Source organism: Sorex fumeus, unplaced genomic scaffold (assembly GCF_029834395.1).
Source record: "Sorex fumeus unplaced genomic scaffold, SorFum_2.1 ptg000072l, whole genome shotgun sequence".
NCBI classification, from domain to species: Eukaryota; Metazoa; Chordata; class Mammalia; order Eulipotyphla; family Soricidae; genus Sorex; species Sorex fumeus.
In genome coordinates, this window is record NW_026606129.1 from 65,654,334 (window position 1) to 65,672,655 (window position 18,322).

An 18,322-nucleotide genomic window follows, 5' to 3' on the forward strand; every position below is an offset into this window, starting at 1 on the left:
GCAGTATCAAGATCCCATCACCCTGGCCTCCACTCTGAGCCCATTTGCCCACTGTTGCCTTTTAGTAGTAAAATGAATAAAATCAGCAACCTTTCTCTCTTGTCAGCAACCGCAGTTAATTACTCTAGGCATGGATGATATTTCAGGCCCATGAGGTTATAAATAAGTCCCTTGAATGGTTATTAAAAACCAGGACTCTGGAAAAATTTCTGTGGACAAAATGTTGGAAAGACCAGCACAAGCATCACATAAATAGTGGAGCATCAGCCACTCTGGTCTGGGCGTTGTCCCATCTGTCCACTGCCCTAAGTCTCTAGTTCAGAGAGGCCCTCTGCTTCTTCACACACAAAGACACTGAAGCACAATGATAAGTGACAGAGGAGCAGATTATTCTAACTTTTACCTTGTAGGGTTTTAACTGGCCTCCAAGCTATGGGCCAGTTAAGTGATATAATGTACAGCTTCTTTCCAGAGCACTGATAGAGTCATCTCTTAGGGAACAGTCAGATTGAATTCCTGACATTGTTTTCTCTACACCGAGGGGGAGTGTTGGGCTATGTTTACATGGCTTCTACCAAACCATATCATCTCCCAGGGACATTGGACAGAGACCAGATTCTTGTCTCCAGAAAGTCAAGGTTAACGTACATAATGGCCTCTGGATGCCAAGTTCAAATGGTACATTTTTTGGGGAAAGGAACCAAATCATGGGAGTGAGCTTCAGATGGATGGGGACATACTGCTCAATATTAGACATGTCTGGTTTTTATCTCTTTTTAACCCCAATAACGCTCTTCCTTTGAGAATACTCTCTTTGATTTTTCACTAAGAAGAAATGCCATCTCCATTTGCAATCCTTGACTTTTGATGGTCTTAGTTCCACTGCTTAGTTCCACAACAGACATGAGACCCCCATCAGAGCAATCATCCCCATTCACCCCAGGGTTCAGTCTAGCAATTTCCTGACCAGAGCCATGCAAATGGACTCAGTTATGGGACATCGGGTAAAGCTGTTAAAAAAAAATGCTATTTCCTTGAGTGATATTAGCCTAGAGCTGCCGACAGCCATCTTTGATGCCCCTGGATAAAGCTAGCCTGATAGAAAAACCATTGTGGAGGCCACAAGAGCTGAGAGAAGGGAAAAAGCTACATCCTGTTAGGATCACTTGAGAACCTGGGTCAGCTGTTCCTGGAACCCAAAACACGTAACTTTTTAGTTATTTGAAAAAAAAATTGTCTGCTTATTCCTGTTGGAGTTGAGATCTTTTCTTTCTTTCTTTCTTTCTTTCTTTCTTTCTTTCTTTCTTTCTTTCTTTATGTGTGTGGGCAGAGGGAGGTGGGGAATGGTCCTTAGGGTTTACTCCTGACTCTGCACTCAAGAATCACTCCAGGTGGTGCTCAGGGGACCATATGGGATTCTGGGGAATCGAACCCATTGAACTATTTCTCTGACCCCTGGAATAGGGATTCTGACTCACACAAACAAAAGGATAAAAAAAAATTTTATTTCAGTGAACAAAAAGACTATCCCGGCATTTTCCAGGTATTTCAAAGACTGATTCTGGGACCAACTGAGGAATCGACCTAAAGGTGAGTTCTGGGCTTTCCCATATGAAAGAATGAGGTCTGCAACTTCTCCAGTTGAAGGGAACAAACCCAAAGATCTGGGTTCCACGTAATTAATAAGCCTGTCTGAGGTGTGTCCACTCAAGTCACAGGACCAGCTCGCCAAGAGATTTTACCCAACTATTTAAATAAATAAATCGGGTTAGAGGATGAATATCCAAGCAAAAGAACAGAAGAAATGTTATTTCATCAAATTAAATATAGACAAGTTTTGCATTGCAAGGATTAAAAAACATTTCAGACATTCTTGGTAAAGTGAGCAGTTCCAGTTGTTGCTTCAGATCCGCACACTGCTGTCTTCTCATTCTTTCTTGTTGGCCAGCAACACTGAAAGACTACCCTTCCATCCCCTAGCAATCAATTCCTTGGTGTTGCACAAGCAAGCTCTTGCCCAGGGGTGCAGGTTATTTGTGTTCAAAGTGTGAACATGGCACAGGGTACAACAGCATCAAAGTCAGTATGAGGCCTTTGAGAGTTCTGTTTCTGCAAATCCAGTTGAATCTCTCACACAACACACACACACACACACACACACACACACACACACACACACACACACACAGATCCAGGTAATGATTTTGGTCAAAGATGAGAGTGGGCAAATTTCTACTGAGTTCTAGTTTCCCAAATCAATTCTCTTCTATCTCACCGGGCCCTTCTTTGAGGGGGCCTATAAATCTTTGCCAATTTATTCTCCAAGATCATCATCCTTTCAGTCCTCTTATTTAAGTCTTTCCCCCATTTATTTTCTGCCTCTTGCCTTGTCTATCTGCAAACTGATCTCCCTCCATCGACGCTTACCTCTTCCAGTCAATTCCCTATAGGAGAGTCAACTTTTCACAATGCAAATCAGATCATGTCATGTTCCTTCACTGCATGGTTTGAAACTTCAAGGGCTGTCCATTGTAGTAACACTTGAGTAGTAAAGGGCCCTCCCGTGGATCATCGATTTGCTCGAGCGGGCCCAGTAACGTCTCCATTGGAGACTTTGTTGTTACTGTGTCTGGCATAGTAACACTCAAAAACTTAAACTCTCCTCAGTGATTCTGCACCATCAAGTCCTTGGCTTACTTTCCGGTCTGTCTCTTTGTGTTCCATCTGATCTTCTTTCAGTTTTTCTTACTTTCCTCTTATTTCTACCACAGGAGCTATGCAGATACAACTCTTGTTGTCTGGAAAAATCCTTCCCCATATTCTTTAAGCATCAGTTTTTCTGCATGCCTTCTCTGATCTCCCTGACTTGGCCATATCCTTCTTAATATGCTTTCCAGGCTCCATACTTACTACAGATGCAATTTTATATTTGACAGCAAGTAACTCTCTGTTAAACTCCCTGAGGTAGAGGAGGACAAGACTCATGTCCACTCTGGATCAGGGCTGCACCTCTCACACCCTGCTGAGGCTGTGGCTCTTACCCGTCACTGATATTCTTTGAACAGTTAGAGAGTATTTAACATGATCCTAAATTATTCTTACACGTTACCTTCTCTAAATTATTTTCATTGAAGGCACTATTTCCATTCCATTTCAAACATGAGGACACTGAGGCACAGACTAGTTAAGCCTAATTCTGTTGTAACTCATGAGGTAGACACTCATGGGCAAATTAAAAGGAACCATTTTTTCCTTGTCTAACTCCCAGCCACATCCACATTTCCTTTCCACAGGGCCTGCCGGTCTCTGACCCAACTGCTCCTTGCAGATCTTCAAGGGATGGTCTTGTTCTCAATCATATCATTCCACATCAGAGCCCTATGACACTCTCCAGTTGTCTTCAGTTGACTTCTGCCCAAGGCAACTGATCCCAATCTCAACTGTACAACTAGCCCCAATATGTGATGTGAACCCCGACCCTAACTTGTACTACAGCTTTGGTCTCCCGTTCACTGGCGCCTCCTGTCCAGGCACTAACCCCTGAACAATTTTCACTTGTATCCTTTGTTTTACCTCCCTCTGACCCAGGATGTCACCTTGGCCTGTGGCTACTGCCTCCTATCATTCAGTTTTCATTTGACTTTTGTGTGCTCAAACTTCCACACTTCCTTCTTGCTCTCCTGAAGCCAAACAGATGCGTCCACAAACTGACTGCTACAGGAAAGGGACCCCTTATCCCTTCAGATAGACCCATGGCGCACACCTCGATTGTGATTGAGTCTTCCTGTGAGAATGCGTACCAGAGGTGAAAAGTAAACCTCTGGGGCCTGAGGATGTGGCTGTGAGAGGGTGACAGAGTGTATGTCTTACATGTGTGAGGCCCTGGGTCCATCATGAGCACTGCCTCACATCACTTACTGTGCTCCCTGGGCCACTATGAAACAGCGCAACTGATATAGACAGGTGGATTAGGGAAGACACCCCCTCCACACACACACTGCCCTCTGCCTCCCATCACGGAAGTGAAATTTCTGGGAAGAAATAAATCTACCAGTCCTAAGTCCGACCCACCTTGTGGACACAGAAAGCAAGAGCTGATAAGACCTTCTCCAGCAGCAGACCTTGAGGAGACTGGACCCCTCCCTACAGAAAGGGCCTGAAGGAAATTACTGAGGACCCTCAACACCCTCCTTTAATCTGATTAACCCTCAGCTAGCCCAGGCCAGAGAAGGCTGGACTCATCCTGGAGAGAAGCTCCAGCAGGAACAAGGTCAAGAAAATGAGTTTCAAAGAAAGCCAGTTCTAGTTCTTTGGGAACGCCCCTAGCAATGGTCTCTTACCTAGCCAGAAAGCCCCATGTGGGGGCAGATTGGTGAAACCCTATAAAGGCCACCCTGAACAAAGGAAGGGCACACATATGCTGCCCGAATCCATTTGCTGCTTGTGCCCATGTGTCCAAACACATGTGGCGCCCAAGTACATGTGTCATCCACATCTCCCCTCTTCATGCTTTCATATCTAATGCTGGGGTGTTTGTAGAAGCTCTCTCTACCCTTAGAGAAGCCTGTATTCTTTCTTGAGAGTCTCTCTGTCTGCCTCTCTGTCTCTGTCTCTCCTTCCTCCTCCCACCCTCCTTCTTTCCCTTCCTAAAACCCTCCAAATAAAATCTGTTTTACTGCACTGCTCGTTTACTCCTGAAATTCTTTTCTGTGAGGCACGACAAGAACCTGGTGACCCTGGGTTAGTCTTAGGACTGACTTTCCTTTCCTTGCAAAGAGCAATTTCTCATCCCAACCTGAGTCCGTGGCTGCCTGAGAAATTGGGTGGCAGAGTCAATTCCTGTGCCGAGAAGACCATGTAGACATCAGGTGTGGCTTGATGGCCACCTTGTGGGGCTGGCAGGGCTCTGGCCCTTGCTGCACAGGAACTTGTCGCAGAATTTATCATTCTTGGCCTTCCCAGATGGCTTGGGGGTGACAGAGGTGGATCAGCAGAAAGTGGCTGCCTCCCTCCCCTCCACCTCACATAAGCCACCCATGGAGGCCACCTATTTTACAGTCACAGAACCCAAGATACCACCATCACCACTGCTGTGAGGATAGCAAGATCAATAAGAGAAGGAGCATACATTTTTGTTTGCTTGTCTGTTTGCTTTTGGCGGGGGGGGGGGGGCGTCCTGGGGGCGTCCTGGAGTCTCACTCAGTTGTTCTCAAAGCTTACTCCTGGATCTGTGTTGAGGGATCACTCCTGGTGGTACGTATACATAGATACATAGTGCTCGGGATCAAACCTGGGTTGGCTACATGCAAGACAAATGCTTTTTCTGCTGTACAATCTCTCTTTGGCCCAAGAGTACTTTTTTTTAAACGAATGATCACACCTGGGTTCATGCTTCGTCATCAGAGGTGACAATAGGGAGGTTACAATGCTGATGGACTTGGTGGTACTAATCTGTAAAACGGGTACACTATTGAGTCTTATTTCATAGGGTTGCTATGAAGATTTAATGAGATGTTATAAAGTGAAATCATTAGCAAGTCAGGTCATAGTCTGTGGTTTAGTGATTAGGGCACAGATTCTGGAGTCAGAATAGCCTGAATCATGCCCCTTCACATCCTAGCCACGTGGCCTGAGGCTACTTGTTCTTTGTGCCTCATTTGTATCATCTATAAAATGCAAATAACAACTCTCTACGTCATAAGTTTGTGGATGAAGTGAGTTGGCTCATTTAAAATATTTAGAATTACACCAAGCACATGATTAAACATCCAATAATGTGAGCTGCTATTGCATTACCATTGGTAATGCCAGGATCTCCGCGGGTGCAAGCTCCTTTGGAGGGCAGTGTTAAGAAACTTCTGTAAGGCTCCCATGTGGTGGTGGTATAAGCAGTGACTGTCCCTTCCTGACTCACTCTCTGTGAGCATGATGGATGATTTTGTTTTCCCAAGAACAAGGACAGCACACTCTCAGTATTAAACAGATTGGGCAGTGCCAAAGCACGAAGCAGAGGCTGGAAAGCTGTAGGGGGCGTCCTGTTTTGCCAGATCTGTATTTGGAAAAATTCTGCCTACAGAGTATCAAGCTTTATGTCGAATTATTAGATTAAAAACTATAGATTTAGGGGCTGGAGTGGTAGCATAGTGGATAGGGCATTTGCCTTGCACACAGCCGACACGGGTTTGATTCCTTCGCCCCTCTCAGAGAACCCGGCAAGCTACCGAGAGTATCTCGCTCGCATGGCAAAGCCTGGCAAGCTACCCGTGACGTATTCAATATACCAAACACAGTAACAACAAGTCTCACAATGGAGACATTACTGGGCCCGCTCGAGCAAACTGATGAACAATGGGAGGACAGTACAGTATGTACATATTCCACAAGAGGCTACTAAATTTAAATTTATTAACTTTAAATAACATTAAAAATTCAGTTCATTACTGTTGATCACTTAAAATGTGACTAGTGCAACTGATGGCCTGACACTTTCATTTCATTTCATTTTAATTCAAATTGCACTAGTTACATGTGGCTTATGGTTATTCCTTTAGACTATGTGGATCCAAGGAATTTTTCTCTGCTTTATCAGTCATGCTTCAGGGATGCTTTCCCCAAGTCTTAGTGATGGAGGGGCTAGTTGCTTGGAATAAGGAACCAAAGGGAAAAAATCATAATGATAAATTCCCCACCTCCCTCTTGGCCTTCCCAGCGTCCCCCGTCCCGCACAGCTCCTGATTTCCTGAGTCATTGGGAAAGGACAATAAAATGAGATCAAACTAACTCAGAGACAGCTTTTCATAGAAAATGGCAGCACACCAATCTGCAAGGAGCCAGTTAGCATGTGGATTCCTGGGTCCCAGCTCTGTTATGTCGAACACAGAGGGGCAGCGGGGAAGTCCCAGAGTTCACAGTTTCATCCCGCAGCCTCATGATTCTAATGCAGCTGCCTTAGCTTTGAGAAACTCTGCTTCAGGGGCTGAATTACATATTTATCTTTTGGCCTCTTAAATAATTATAGAACGCACATCTTTTGAGAATAGCACAAACTGGGCTGGAAGCCAGGCAGTCATCACTCTGCATGAATTGTTCGCTGCTCTGACATTAAGCAAGCTGCTTAGTCACAAGGCCTCATCCTTTTCATCTGAAACATGGGGGTAAAGATCCCTGCTGTCTATGCTTTGGGGCAGATGAGAACGAGATGTGAATTAGAGAGGGATAAAAAAAAATATTTTTTTTAAAGTACTGCCTAGCCAGCCAACGATTTAGAGACATATTTAAATAGATTTCATATTTTTAAAGATCACATTTTTAACTTCTCTGAAAAGACAGGGAGATCTCACAGCATGGTGCTCCTATGACTTTAGCAGCTTGATGCGATTGGTGCATTGCTCTAGGGTCAAATGTGCAGGCTCAATCCTCGTTCTACCTCATAAAAGCTGAATTATTTTATTTTATTTTATTTTGCTTTTTGAGTTACACCCAGCGGTGCTCAGGGGTTACCCCTGGCTCTGCACTCAGGAATTTCTCTTGGCAGTGCTCGGGGGACCATATAGGATGCTGGGAATCAAACCCAGGTTGGTCGCGTGCAAGGCAAATGCCCTACCCGCTGTGCTATTGCTCCAGCCCCAAGCTGAATGATTTTAGATAAATCTCTCGACTTCTACGTGCCTCAGCTTCTTCCACTCTGAAGTCAGAATTTTAAAAGCACATTTCTCCTGGGTGTGGTTATGGTTAGAAAGGAATCCTACTCCACTGTTAGTGGGAATGTTGTCTGGTTCAGCCTTTATGGAAAGGTATATGGCGATCAACCTAAAATTTAGGAATGAAACTACCATACGACCCAGTGATACCACTTCTTGGCATCAATTCCCAAATAGAAAACCATTAATTTGAAAGGATATATGCAAACCTATATTCATTGCTGTACTTAGTACAATAGCTAAGATATGGAAACAACCCAAATGCCCAACTATCAATGAATGGGTCAAGAAGTTGTGGATACACAAAGGAATACTATGCAGTTCTAAGAAAGGACAAAAGCATGCAGTTAGCTGCAACATGGATGGAAGTAGAGGAAATCATGCTGAGTGAAGTCAGTCAGAAGGACAGGGATAGATACAGAATGAACTGGGAATTAAAAATACAAATGTGGGAATTAAAAAATACATATGTGGGAATTAAAAATACAAAGCACAGAAGTAACAGAGGTCTAAAGTCAACATAATGGGAGGAATGAAACATATAACTGAGTCCCTAGTGGGGGATGAAAGGGAATGGTATAGTGGTCCTTAGGAGATGGAGGTAGGTATATTGAAGGGCATGTTGTTAGATTTATATGCATGAGAAACAAGTATTAACAGTATTATAAACCACAGAATCTCAATCTTTTATCTTAAATGTTCTCTTACACACACACAAAAATAAAAGCACATCACTCTTGTAGGGTTATGAGGATTTGACGATATATATAAAATGCATAGGACAATATTTGCATATGGCAAAAGCTAAATCACTGTTAATCTAACAAAATAAATATCTCCAAATGTGGCGACAATCATCCAGAGCTGGGCCTTGGAAGTCCCTTGAGGTGGGAATGCCTGCCATCTTCCTGCCAATACATATATTTTATGTTTTTTACAACATAGTAAAACCCTCACAAAACGCCAAGGTTCAGCCATGGATGGGTGCTTTGGTGTCTTGAGCAAACCTGCTTTGGTGAAAACTGCCTCCAGGTCACAGCCCTTCCTTTGCCCCAAGGTTCCTTGGACAGACAGGACCTGCCTTACCTCATGCCCACATGGACAACCTTGACCCCAAGTGGCTTTCCAGCAGTCCGATGCTAGTGTCGGGCTGAAATGTTGGTGGAAAATGTCATCCCTTTGATAAGTGCCTCGAGGCTACTCATCTTCCAGAGTTCCAAGCAAATGGTGTCAGTCTGAACCTAATCTCCAGTAGACATCAAGTTTCATTTTCTCCTCCCACTTCCTCTTCCTCCCCCCCCCAACACCTGTAGGGGTGGAGCAATAGCACAGCACGTAGGGCATTTGCCTTGCACTCGGCTGACCTGGCCGACCTGGGTTCGATTCTTCCACCCCTCTCAGAGAGCCCAGCAAGCTACTGAGAGTATTGCACCTGCACGGCAAAGCCTGGCAAGCGACCCGTGACGTATTCGATATGCCAAGCACAGTAACAAGTCTCACAATGGAGACATTACTGGGCCTGCTCGAGCAAAAATAGATGAATGGAAGGACAGTGCTACAGTGCCATACCTGTGGGTGCTCAGGGTGTATTCCTGCTTCTTCACTCAGGGATCACTGCCTATGGACTTGACGGACCCACAGGTGTTGGAGTGTTGGGGATTGAACCCGGGTTAGCAATGTACAAATTAAGTATAACGTCACTGTAATATCCCTACAACTCCAGTGGCTTTCCCCTTTTCTGTCGCTCCCCTTTGTTCCCTCCCACCCTCAAGAGGTCAGAGGCATCCTAGTTTTTGCTTATGAGGAATCTCATCCCAGGTTTGCTTATGAGGACTCTCACCCAAGATCCAAGTCACACTGAAAACATCCTATTGGAAGAAGGAACAGGAAGGGAACACCAAAATCCTGAAGACCAGCGTTGGGCAGCATTCCTCACTCCCATCCCACTCCCCAAGAAATGCCCCCCTTGCTGCATCTTCCAGATGGGTAGAATCCTACCTGTTGCGTTGGACAGGGCCAGCGACTCCATGGAGCCCCGAGGGGTCTGCTCTGTGGGTGTCATGTCCTCTGTGTATTTCAGGGAACTGATAGGATGACGGGTCCGACATTGCTGAGCAGGCAGGCCCCCTTCCTCTTCCTCCTCTTCCTCATATTTAGGGACTTGGATGCTTCCTCGGGTCTCACTGAAGCTCTGACTAGACATATCACTGTAGCTCTCCTGGGACCGCATCCTTCCAGGGTAGTAGTCCTCCCGGCACTCCTTAATGAAGCTGCCCCCATGCCCCTTCATGGCCAGCGAAGAGCTCCTTTTGGGGTTGCCGAAGTGCTTGGCCCACATGTCAGGCTGAGCCCCAGCCCCCTGCCCTCCTGGGCTGTAAGAAGTTCTGATGTTGCACTGGCTGAGGAGCTGCAAAGGACTCTGGGATTGGTTCTGCTCCATCTTATTCCCATAATGGTAGGGCTCATCCCGGCTCCTCCAGATGGGGTCTCGGTTGAGGCTGGGTGTCTGGCTGGACAGGCTGAGCAGGTCCATTTGCAGCGACAAGGGGTCCACGTCTGCGGACAGCCGGTTGGAGGTGACCTGCAGCTGACTGTGCTGGTTCAGCATGGGCTCCTCCGCCTTGCCCTTGTTCTTGCCGATTTTGGCGCTGCGCCGGGACTCTTTGGCCCTGGCATTCTGGAAGGCTGAATCCGATGAGTCTGAGCCGTTGGGGTCCTCCCCAGCACTGCAGGCCCTCGAACAGAATATCTGGCCCTGCTTGGGGAGGAAAGGCCGTCCCAGGAGGGACTTTTTGCAGTGAGCACAGCAGAAACAGGATTCAGTGGCGTGCCAGTGTTGGCCATCATAGGTCATTTGACCCTGGTCAATCCCTAGGGAAAGAAGGGATACGAAGCAGATAAGCAGTTTAAATCTGGGTATTAGAATATGAAACACACAGCACCATAGTTTGACTCAGCATTCCAGAAACAGCAGAATAAATAGTCAAGAAATCAATCAGTGATCAGGATCCTACATCAATGTGATTCGTGACTTACTGGGAGAGGCATCCCAGTACTAGTCAACTTTTTGTTTAGTGTCACTTGGCAGTACTCAGGGGCTACTCCTGAGGGCTGGTGCTCAGATGCCGGGAATCAAACCCAAAGCTCTCACATGTACAGTATGTTCTCCAGTACTGTGAGCTATCTCCCTGGCCCTGTCAATGCCTTCTTAATGCATCTGCTGAGTAGAGAGAAATTAGATTAAAATAGCCGGCCCATAAATCCTTCTGCCTAGGACACATTTCCCCCAAGCAGCAATAATGACACCAACAAATAATACAGCACCACTTTAAATGCTTTGAAAACAGGTAAACTCACTTAACCTCTCAGCTGAAGCTCCTCTTTAGTATTTTCATTTTCTCGGATGATAAAAAAAAATAAAAGAGGGAAGGTGGGCTAAATGACTTGCTTAATGAAATGATGAAACTAGGAATCTGATGTGAAGCTCTACCAGGACACGATCATTAAGGTTTGGGGTGTTTCCAGAAGCCTGGCCTGGTGCATTACAGGGGCTTTCCTATGAAAGAGGAAAAGCATCCCCATCGTCCATATACGGTAAAGGATGATTCCTATAGAAACTCAGTTCCAAAGGAAAAAAAAATAACTGTTGAGAAAAGAAAAACCTGCTTTGGAGAAGGAACAACCTTCAGCAGGGTTTGTGAAAGACATAGGCCCTGGGTGAGCAAGCATTTGCCTCACCTGACTTCTTTGGGAAAGGAAGAGACGCATTTCCTCCCACGCCTGAGCAGGACCTGGTTTACACAGTCGTGTTTCACCTGCATATTACCAGAACTGCTCACGGTTCCAGCTGTCCTTGCTTCTTAGTTTCTATTCTGGCCGCTCCTAGTAATAAGCTCCTGGTGGGATTCCCTATCTCTGCCTCTCAGGGTAGGAAAAGGTAGGTGGGGCTGAAGCCATGCCTGGAGCCAGCAAGGGCTCCTTAGAAACCCTATCTCTGTGTTCAAGGGTTGACACATGACCTGTACTTGGTCAATGGAAGTGTTACCTGGGATTTTTGCTAAGGCAGTCATCCTGGAAGACTACTTTCCATTATAATATTTCTTTGAGGCCACAACTGGCTATTATGTTAGGACTTTCTTCTGACTCTGAGCTCCGGGATCACTCCTGGGGTACTTGGGAAACCCTACGTGATGCTGGGGAGCAAACCTAGAATGGCCACACACAAGGCAAATCCTATCACCATTAGCCTAACTTTGGCCTTCAAGGAAGGGTCTCTTTGGTTTTTTCAATTTATTTTTGTTTTGGAGTAATACTGAATGGGGCCTAGGCTCTGCACTCAGGGATCACTCCTGGTGGGCTTGGGGCCCTCTAGGGTGCCAGATTCGAATCTAGGTTGGCTGTGTGCAAAGCAAATTCCCTCTTCACTGTACAATTGCTCTAGCCCAAGGGCTCTTTTGATAGCAGTTCAGCATTGGCAGGATGGAGACGAGAGGCCTCAGGGCCTGCTCCATGGAGAGTCTGCTGAAAAAGTCACAGGCACTCAGCGATGACTTTGTCTGGAAGGACGCCTGAGGTCTGATGCTAGTTCTATCTAATGTGACCCCTGGAATCTAGTAGAGAATTCTAAGTCGCAGTTTCTAGGCATACCTTCTCAAGTCATGTTTAGAGAGTCCATGGACAAGAAATGGGGGCACACTCTAGGCAAAACGAAAGGCTGGGAACAGAGGGAAACAGGAGAAGGTCCTCTCTTGTGGCTCCCGGGGCCAGTCCTATCTGCCTTTAGCCACCCTTGCCTTGCACACAGCGGAGAACAGATGCCAAGGAAAGCTTGGGGAACAGATGCCAAGGGAAACCCGTGCTGCTCAGCCCCTCCCCCATATGAAAGGAGCCATGTTTCTTTGGGAGAATGACCTTGGGGATCTATAAGGGCTTTTTATTTAAATAGTCGACTGAATAGACTACAGAAAAGTCTGTGGTGACTGCAAGTAAGGCTGGAGACCCAGAGAAATTCCGCCTTGGTCTCCTTCCAACTGGGTGTACAAATGATTACAGCCTGTCTGCTTTGGTTCAAATGTTGCTTCTGCTGCGGACTGAGCCACACAGCCTTTACCTTCAGCAAAGAGACCCGTATCCGGTCTCCTTTGTAAAAAAGGGGATGCTAAGAGTTACTTGTAGGGTGTGGTGAGGATCAGCTGATCTACTGTGCAGGGACTGCTGAGACAGCCTGCTAGTTGCTCCTGTTCCTGTATTTTCATTAGAAGCCCATGCCCTGCTCCCTCTTTGCTCTGAGGCTGCTGCCTGGATGCAGGCCAAGCAAGAATTCTGAGGCTGGCTGGGTCTTTCTTCCTTTTCTCTTTTCCGCTTGTCCCCTGCTTTCCTGAGAGTCCCTGCTGGGAGCTGGGCTGTCCGGCTTCTTCCTCAGACAGCAGCTCCAGCGATGCTCTCTCTCACACCCGTCGCTACAGCTCCAGGCACACAGGCCCATCCCGGCCTCTGCCAGCTACTTCTGCAAGGAAACTGGCTCTGCCATGCTGTAGCAGCAGGGCCCTCGCTCAGGAGGGGGCGAGGCCTCACCGAAGGCCAGGCTGGGATGTGGAACGCAGAGGGGGAGGCGTTACAAAGTGGCCCGGCAAGCAGCTGAACGTGGTCTCTGATAAACATCACCCATGTCAGATGGTCCTCTGAACTGCTCCTGAACTCTGAACATCTGGAAAAGGGCTCTGCCATTCCACATCTAAGCGTTCCTTTTTTTTTTTTTAATTCCCACTCTAAGCCCTTTGAGCACTTCTCTGAGGGTGTATGCAGCTATTGCTGCTACAGCCTCGATCTGTTTATAGGATTGTTTACTCTGCTTCACGCAGCAAAAGTACTGTTGCCCTAGCAACGGCTGCCTGATGCAGGGTCTGCTCTGAGTGGCTGTGTAAGTAGGGAATGTTTGTATAATATGGTCAGAGGGAAGCACCCAGAGACTATGGACTGCACACTCTTTCACTGTTGCAGGAAAATGACATTTGCCAGAAAGTTGGACCTAGAACAACAGCAACAAAATCAGGTATGGCATTTTAACTACGGCAGTGATAAGAATGCAGGCTGAAGAAGTCCCCTATTCTGGTGAAACATGGATGTCTTTTTATGGACTGAAAAGAGGGAGAGAAGAAAATGCCAAAGCCTCCAATAGGCAGAGGAAAGAAAGAGTAGAAAACAGCTGCCTTCATGCTCAGGGAACAGCTTTTCTCTCTTCCAGGCCACTGGGTAAAAATTCGAAGGGTTGCTGGAAAGGTTTTTCAGTTTCTATGGAAAGGAAGAGAAGAAAGAGAAACCCGAGTAGAAGGGAGTACCATTGCTTTAGTGAAATTTTCTGTACACTGCAAACCTTCACACCCGGGCTAGCACCTTCTTGCAGAATTCGCAGCGAGCAGCGTGGGGGTAATTGGCACCCTTTTCTCAAAATACCTCTCACCTCTGCCTCCCAGGTCCTGCCACCTGTCTAAACCAAGCTCTTTCTAGCTCTTTAGCATCCGAGGAATTGGCCTAACTCTTTTTCTTGTGAGAAGTAAAAACAGTTGGGTAGCTGGTTGAGTGTGAGGCTCCCGAGGCCGTGAGCATGAGGACTTTTGGGGCCAAGAGAGAAAGAATCTACTCACCACCCAGGCTCTCCTCAGGGAATGTTATTGGGCAACCAAGGGCATGGCAATAGGCAACGTAGGTTTGGCACAGGCTCTGGCTGTGAAACACCTCTGGACAGCAGATCTCAGTCTACGGGAAGGATAACCCTATGACAAAGGCCCCTCCAGGGAGCACACAGCAGGCGCCTTGTCCCCAGAGCACACAAACTTCTCAGATGACCAGTCTGTGGCTTGAATATATCACTTCTGATATAAATGAACTAAGGAGACAAAGGCACTTCTTTTTTTCCCTGATAAAATCAAAGCAAATGGGCTTCCAGACTGGTTATCTCCACATCTCCCTCCTATAGGTAAGAAGTTGGCAGCTTCTGAGCAGATTTCTTGGAATTGCACTAGCCACAGGAAAACCAGGCGGCTAGTCTCACAGACGGTCCTCCACTGCCAACTGCTTTCCTCTCCTCCTTTAAAGGGCAGCTTATTCTCGAGGGGCCAGAACAGGCAAGTTGAATAAAGAAGCCACGGATGCAGCAAGATTTGGAAGAGCACTGAAGGGCTGAGTGATCATTTATTTGCAAAGAGAAAAAGATTTTCACCATCTCAGACCCACTGCTTCTTTGGGGGGGAGTTTACAGCTTAAGAACTATTTGAGATTCTTTCGCTTTGCTTTTGGCAGGGTTCAACTTTTGCTGAATTTTTCTTTCTTTTCTCTCTCTCTCTCTCTTTTGTTTTTTGCTTTTTGACATGCAGAAGCCATTTGGTTTTCTTAACCATCCCTTCCAACAGAACTGACTGCCCTGGCTCCTCCCTCTGCTGACCCTTGAGTTTTTCCAAGGAGACTGTGGAAGCCATTTGTTTACATTTTCCCCTTCATATTTCCCTTCCAAGAACTTTCCTTCCTCCTGGGTAGTGGGGCCTCCTAAAAGGCAGGGCCGAGGATTCAGGCTAACTGAAAGGAGAAGGCTATTCTTTTCTTTCCAAGATGAAATGCAGCCAACCAGGGCCTGTCCAGCTCCTATTTGGAAGACCTGGCTTGTACACTGGAAGGAAGACAAACTCCTTTAGAGAATGTAAATCCTGAGAACATATAAAACTGAAAGAGAAGGCAGGCATATCTTAGTTATTATGCACGGAAAGCTTGCTTGCAAATATGCCACAAGGAAGCAATCTAAATGGAGAGGCAGAGAAAAAAAAAACCCAAAAAACAAAAAAACCCCAAGACTTTGCTTGAACCCTTGATGCATCCCTCGCTGAAGCCAGAAAATTCTTTGATTTTTCCACATCAGACAAGTTGAGAAATTCCCCCTTCCATTTTGCAGAGGGGGAATTTGGTTTCTATCACCGGCAGAGAGAAGCTAACTACACCAGACACACAGGAGTGGCAATCACAGCAGCTACAAGTACACATTGAATGTTGTTGTCTCACCTATGTGTTGAGCGCAAGTGTCGCAATATTCCGCATACAAGGACTCAAAGCAATGGCAACAGTAGGGTCTTCCCTCCTTCATGATGTAACGCTGGCCACCCAGCACCGTCTCACACTCGAAGCAGCAAAAGTGTTTCATGTGCCAATGCCGGCCCTCGGCTTCTGTGCATTCATCTGCAAAGATGATCTGAAGATGGGAGAGCCAAAAGGTCAGTGCTGGAGACCCACTCGTGGGAAAGCACTTCAGCAGAGGAAGCTCTGGGTATTCCAAAATAGAAGGTCCCATTCACATCACGGGTCATAAATGTTATCAATGTGGATATTATACTATATATGTATGTATTATATTATATGATATGTAGATTTAGGGGCTGGAGCAATAGCACAGCAGGTAGGGTGTTTGCCTTGCATGTGGCCAACTCGAGTTCGATTCCTCTGTCCCTCTCAGAGAGCCTGGCAAGCTACTGAGAGCATCCCGCCCGCATGGCAGAGTCTGGCAAGCTCCCTGTGGTGTATTTGATACGCCAAAAACAGTAACAAGTCTCACAATGGCGACATTACTGGTGCCCCTCGAACAAATCGATGAACAATGGGAGGACAGTGCTATAGTGCTATATATGTGTGTGTGTGTGTGTGTGTGTGTGTGTGTGCGTGTTCCAAATTAGTTTCCACAGTTGGAAATGCCTAAAGCACAATTTAATGTTTCTGGCTTGGCCAGCAATTAATTTAACCACCTTTTAATAAGAGAAAGTATTTTTTTGCCCTGCAACACGTAAATCAGGACTGAGAACTGACAGCTAATGGGCACGTTTGACACACATATCTGTTTTACTTGGCTTATCTATGGGATTTTTCAAAAATGGGAAATGTCACACAAACATCTGGAATTCTGTTTTTTTTTTTTTTAAATATTTGGCAACACATTCCTGCAGAGCAACAATGAGTGAGGGCTGAGAAAAGTACTGCTTTTAGGTGAGGGATGCCTTCAATCGGTCTTACGCTTCATCATTTACTCTGGCCTTAAAATGAAGCAGTTCCATTTGCAAGACATCTCAGAAGCACTTGTGTTTTTACCTCCTTATATAATTTCCCAAATTTTCTAGTATGGTATAAATGGCAAAAATCAAGACAATGTAGAAATGTATGAGAGCAGACAGACATAGAGCTTAATAGATTAAAATGGAGGGACTAGAAATAAACACAGACATGTAAGATCAATTGATTATTGACATTCAGTGTCTTTATTGACATAAAGACTCTGTCTCTTTGACAAAAGGGGTGGGGACAACTGGCTCAAGCAAAAATGCATCTCAACTCTGACCTCACACTTTATACAAAAACTAACTCAAGATCAAAGATGGAAATGGAAGAATAAAACCTGTAAAATGTTTAAACAAAAATACAGGAATAAACGTACATAAATTTGGGGTAGGTAACTAGGCAATGACTTACATTTGACACCGAAATGCATAAGCAACCAAAAAATAAATTAGATTATATCAAAATAAAAATTCACATACTCCAAAGGACAACACCAGGAAAGTGAAGTTAGGGTCAGAGAGATAGTATAATGAGTAGGGCACATGTCTTCCATGTGGCTGACTGGAGTTTAATTCCCATCACTCCATATGGTTCCTTGAGCCCACCGGGAGAGATCCCCAGGTACAGGAGAGGAGTAAATCCTGAGCATTGCAAGGTGTGGCCCGAAAAACAAACAAACAAACAAACAAACTATAAAACCAAGCCAAAACAAAAAAGAAAAAGTGAAGTTATAGAAAGATCGAAAACAATGCCAGAGCATGTTTCTGAAAAGGAACTAGTATCCAGAACATATGAATAACCCTTACCACAGCACACTAAAAAGAAAATAAACTTAGAAGGCAAAACAAATAGTCATTACTCCCAAAATAAAAAAGATAAAGAAATAGCCATTAAGCACATGATACTTAGCCATTAAAAAGGCAAATTTGTTATAATTTCACACCAACTAAGATGAATCCTTTGAAAAAGACAATAATAAATGTCGAAAAAAATGTTGAAAAATTGGAATAGCCATTCACTGGCAGCGAGAATGCCAAATCATATAATTGTGTTGGGAATCAGGTTAGTATTTTCTCATTGTTAAACAGAGAATTATCATATGACCCCTCAATTATACTTCTAGGTATGCCCAAAAAAATGTAGTTGTTGTCCACATAAAAGCTGTAAGGGCTGGAAACATAGCTCATTGGGCTAAGTGTACATTTTTACATGTAAGAGGCCTGGATTCCACCCATAGTACCACATGTGGAACAGTGGAACATCTGGAACACTGCTGGAAGTGAAACAGAGCTGAGAGCGGACCCAAGCCTCATTAGATATGACCGCAACACAAAAAAATAAAATCAACCAAACAAAAACTTGTACATGAATGCTCATGGAAATAAAAATGATCAGTAATATAATATTGTTTGATAAATGGATAAACAAGATCACATATGTATATCTGAATATTATTCAGCTATGAAAATGAATAGCACTGTAGCACTGTTCTCCCGTTGTTCATCGAGTCGCTTAAGCAGGCCCAGTAGTGT

The 18,322-nt window shown here is 45.3% G+C and overlaps 1 protein-coding gene across 2 annotated transcripts in view; it reads right to left on the reverse strand.

Moving 5' to 3' along the window:
- PRICKLE2 (prickle planar cell polarity protein 2) overlaps positions 1-18,322 on the reverse strand; it is a 185,121-nt gene that overhangs the window by 39,258 nt on the left and 127,541 nt on the right. For both annotated transcript variants that reach the window (XM_056128961.1, XM_056128960.1), the window contains exons 6-7: positions 15,750-15,936; positions 9,699-10,571 (exon numbers count right to left, since the gene is read on the reverse strand). In XM_056128961.1, coding sequence (XP_055984936.1) covers positions 9,699-10,571; positions 15,750-15,936 — 1,060 coding nt within the window. The remainder of the gene's footprint in view (positions 1-9,698; positions 10,572-15,749; positions 15,937-18,322) is intronic.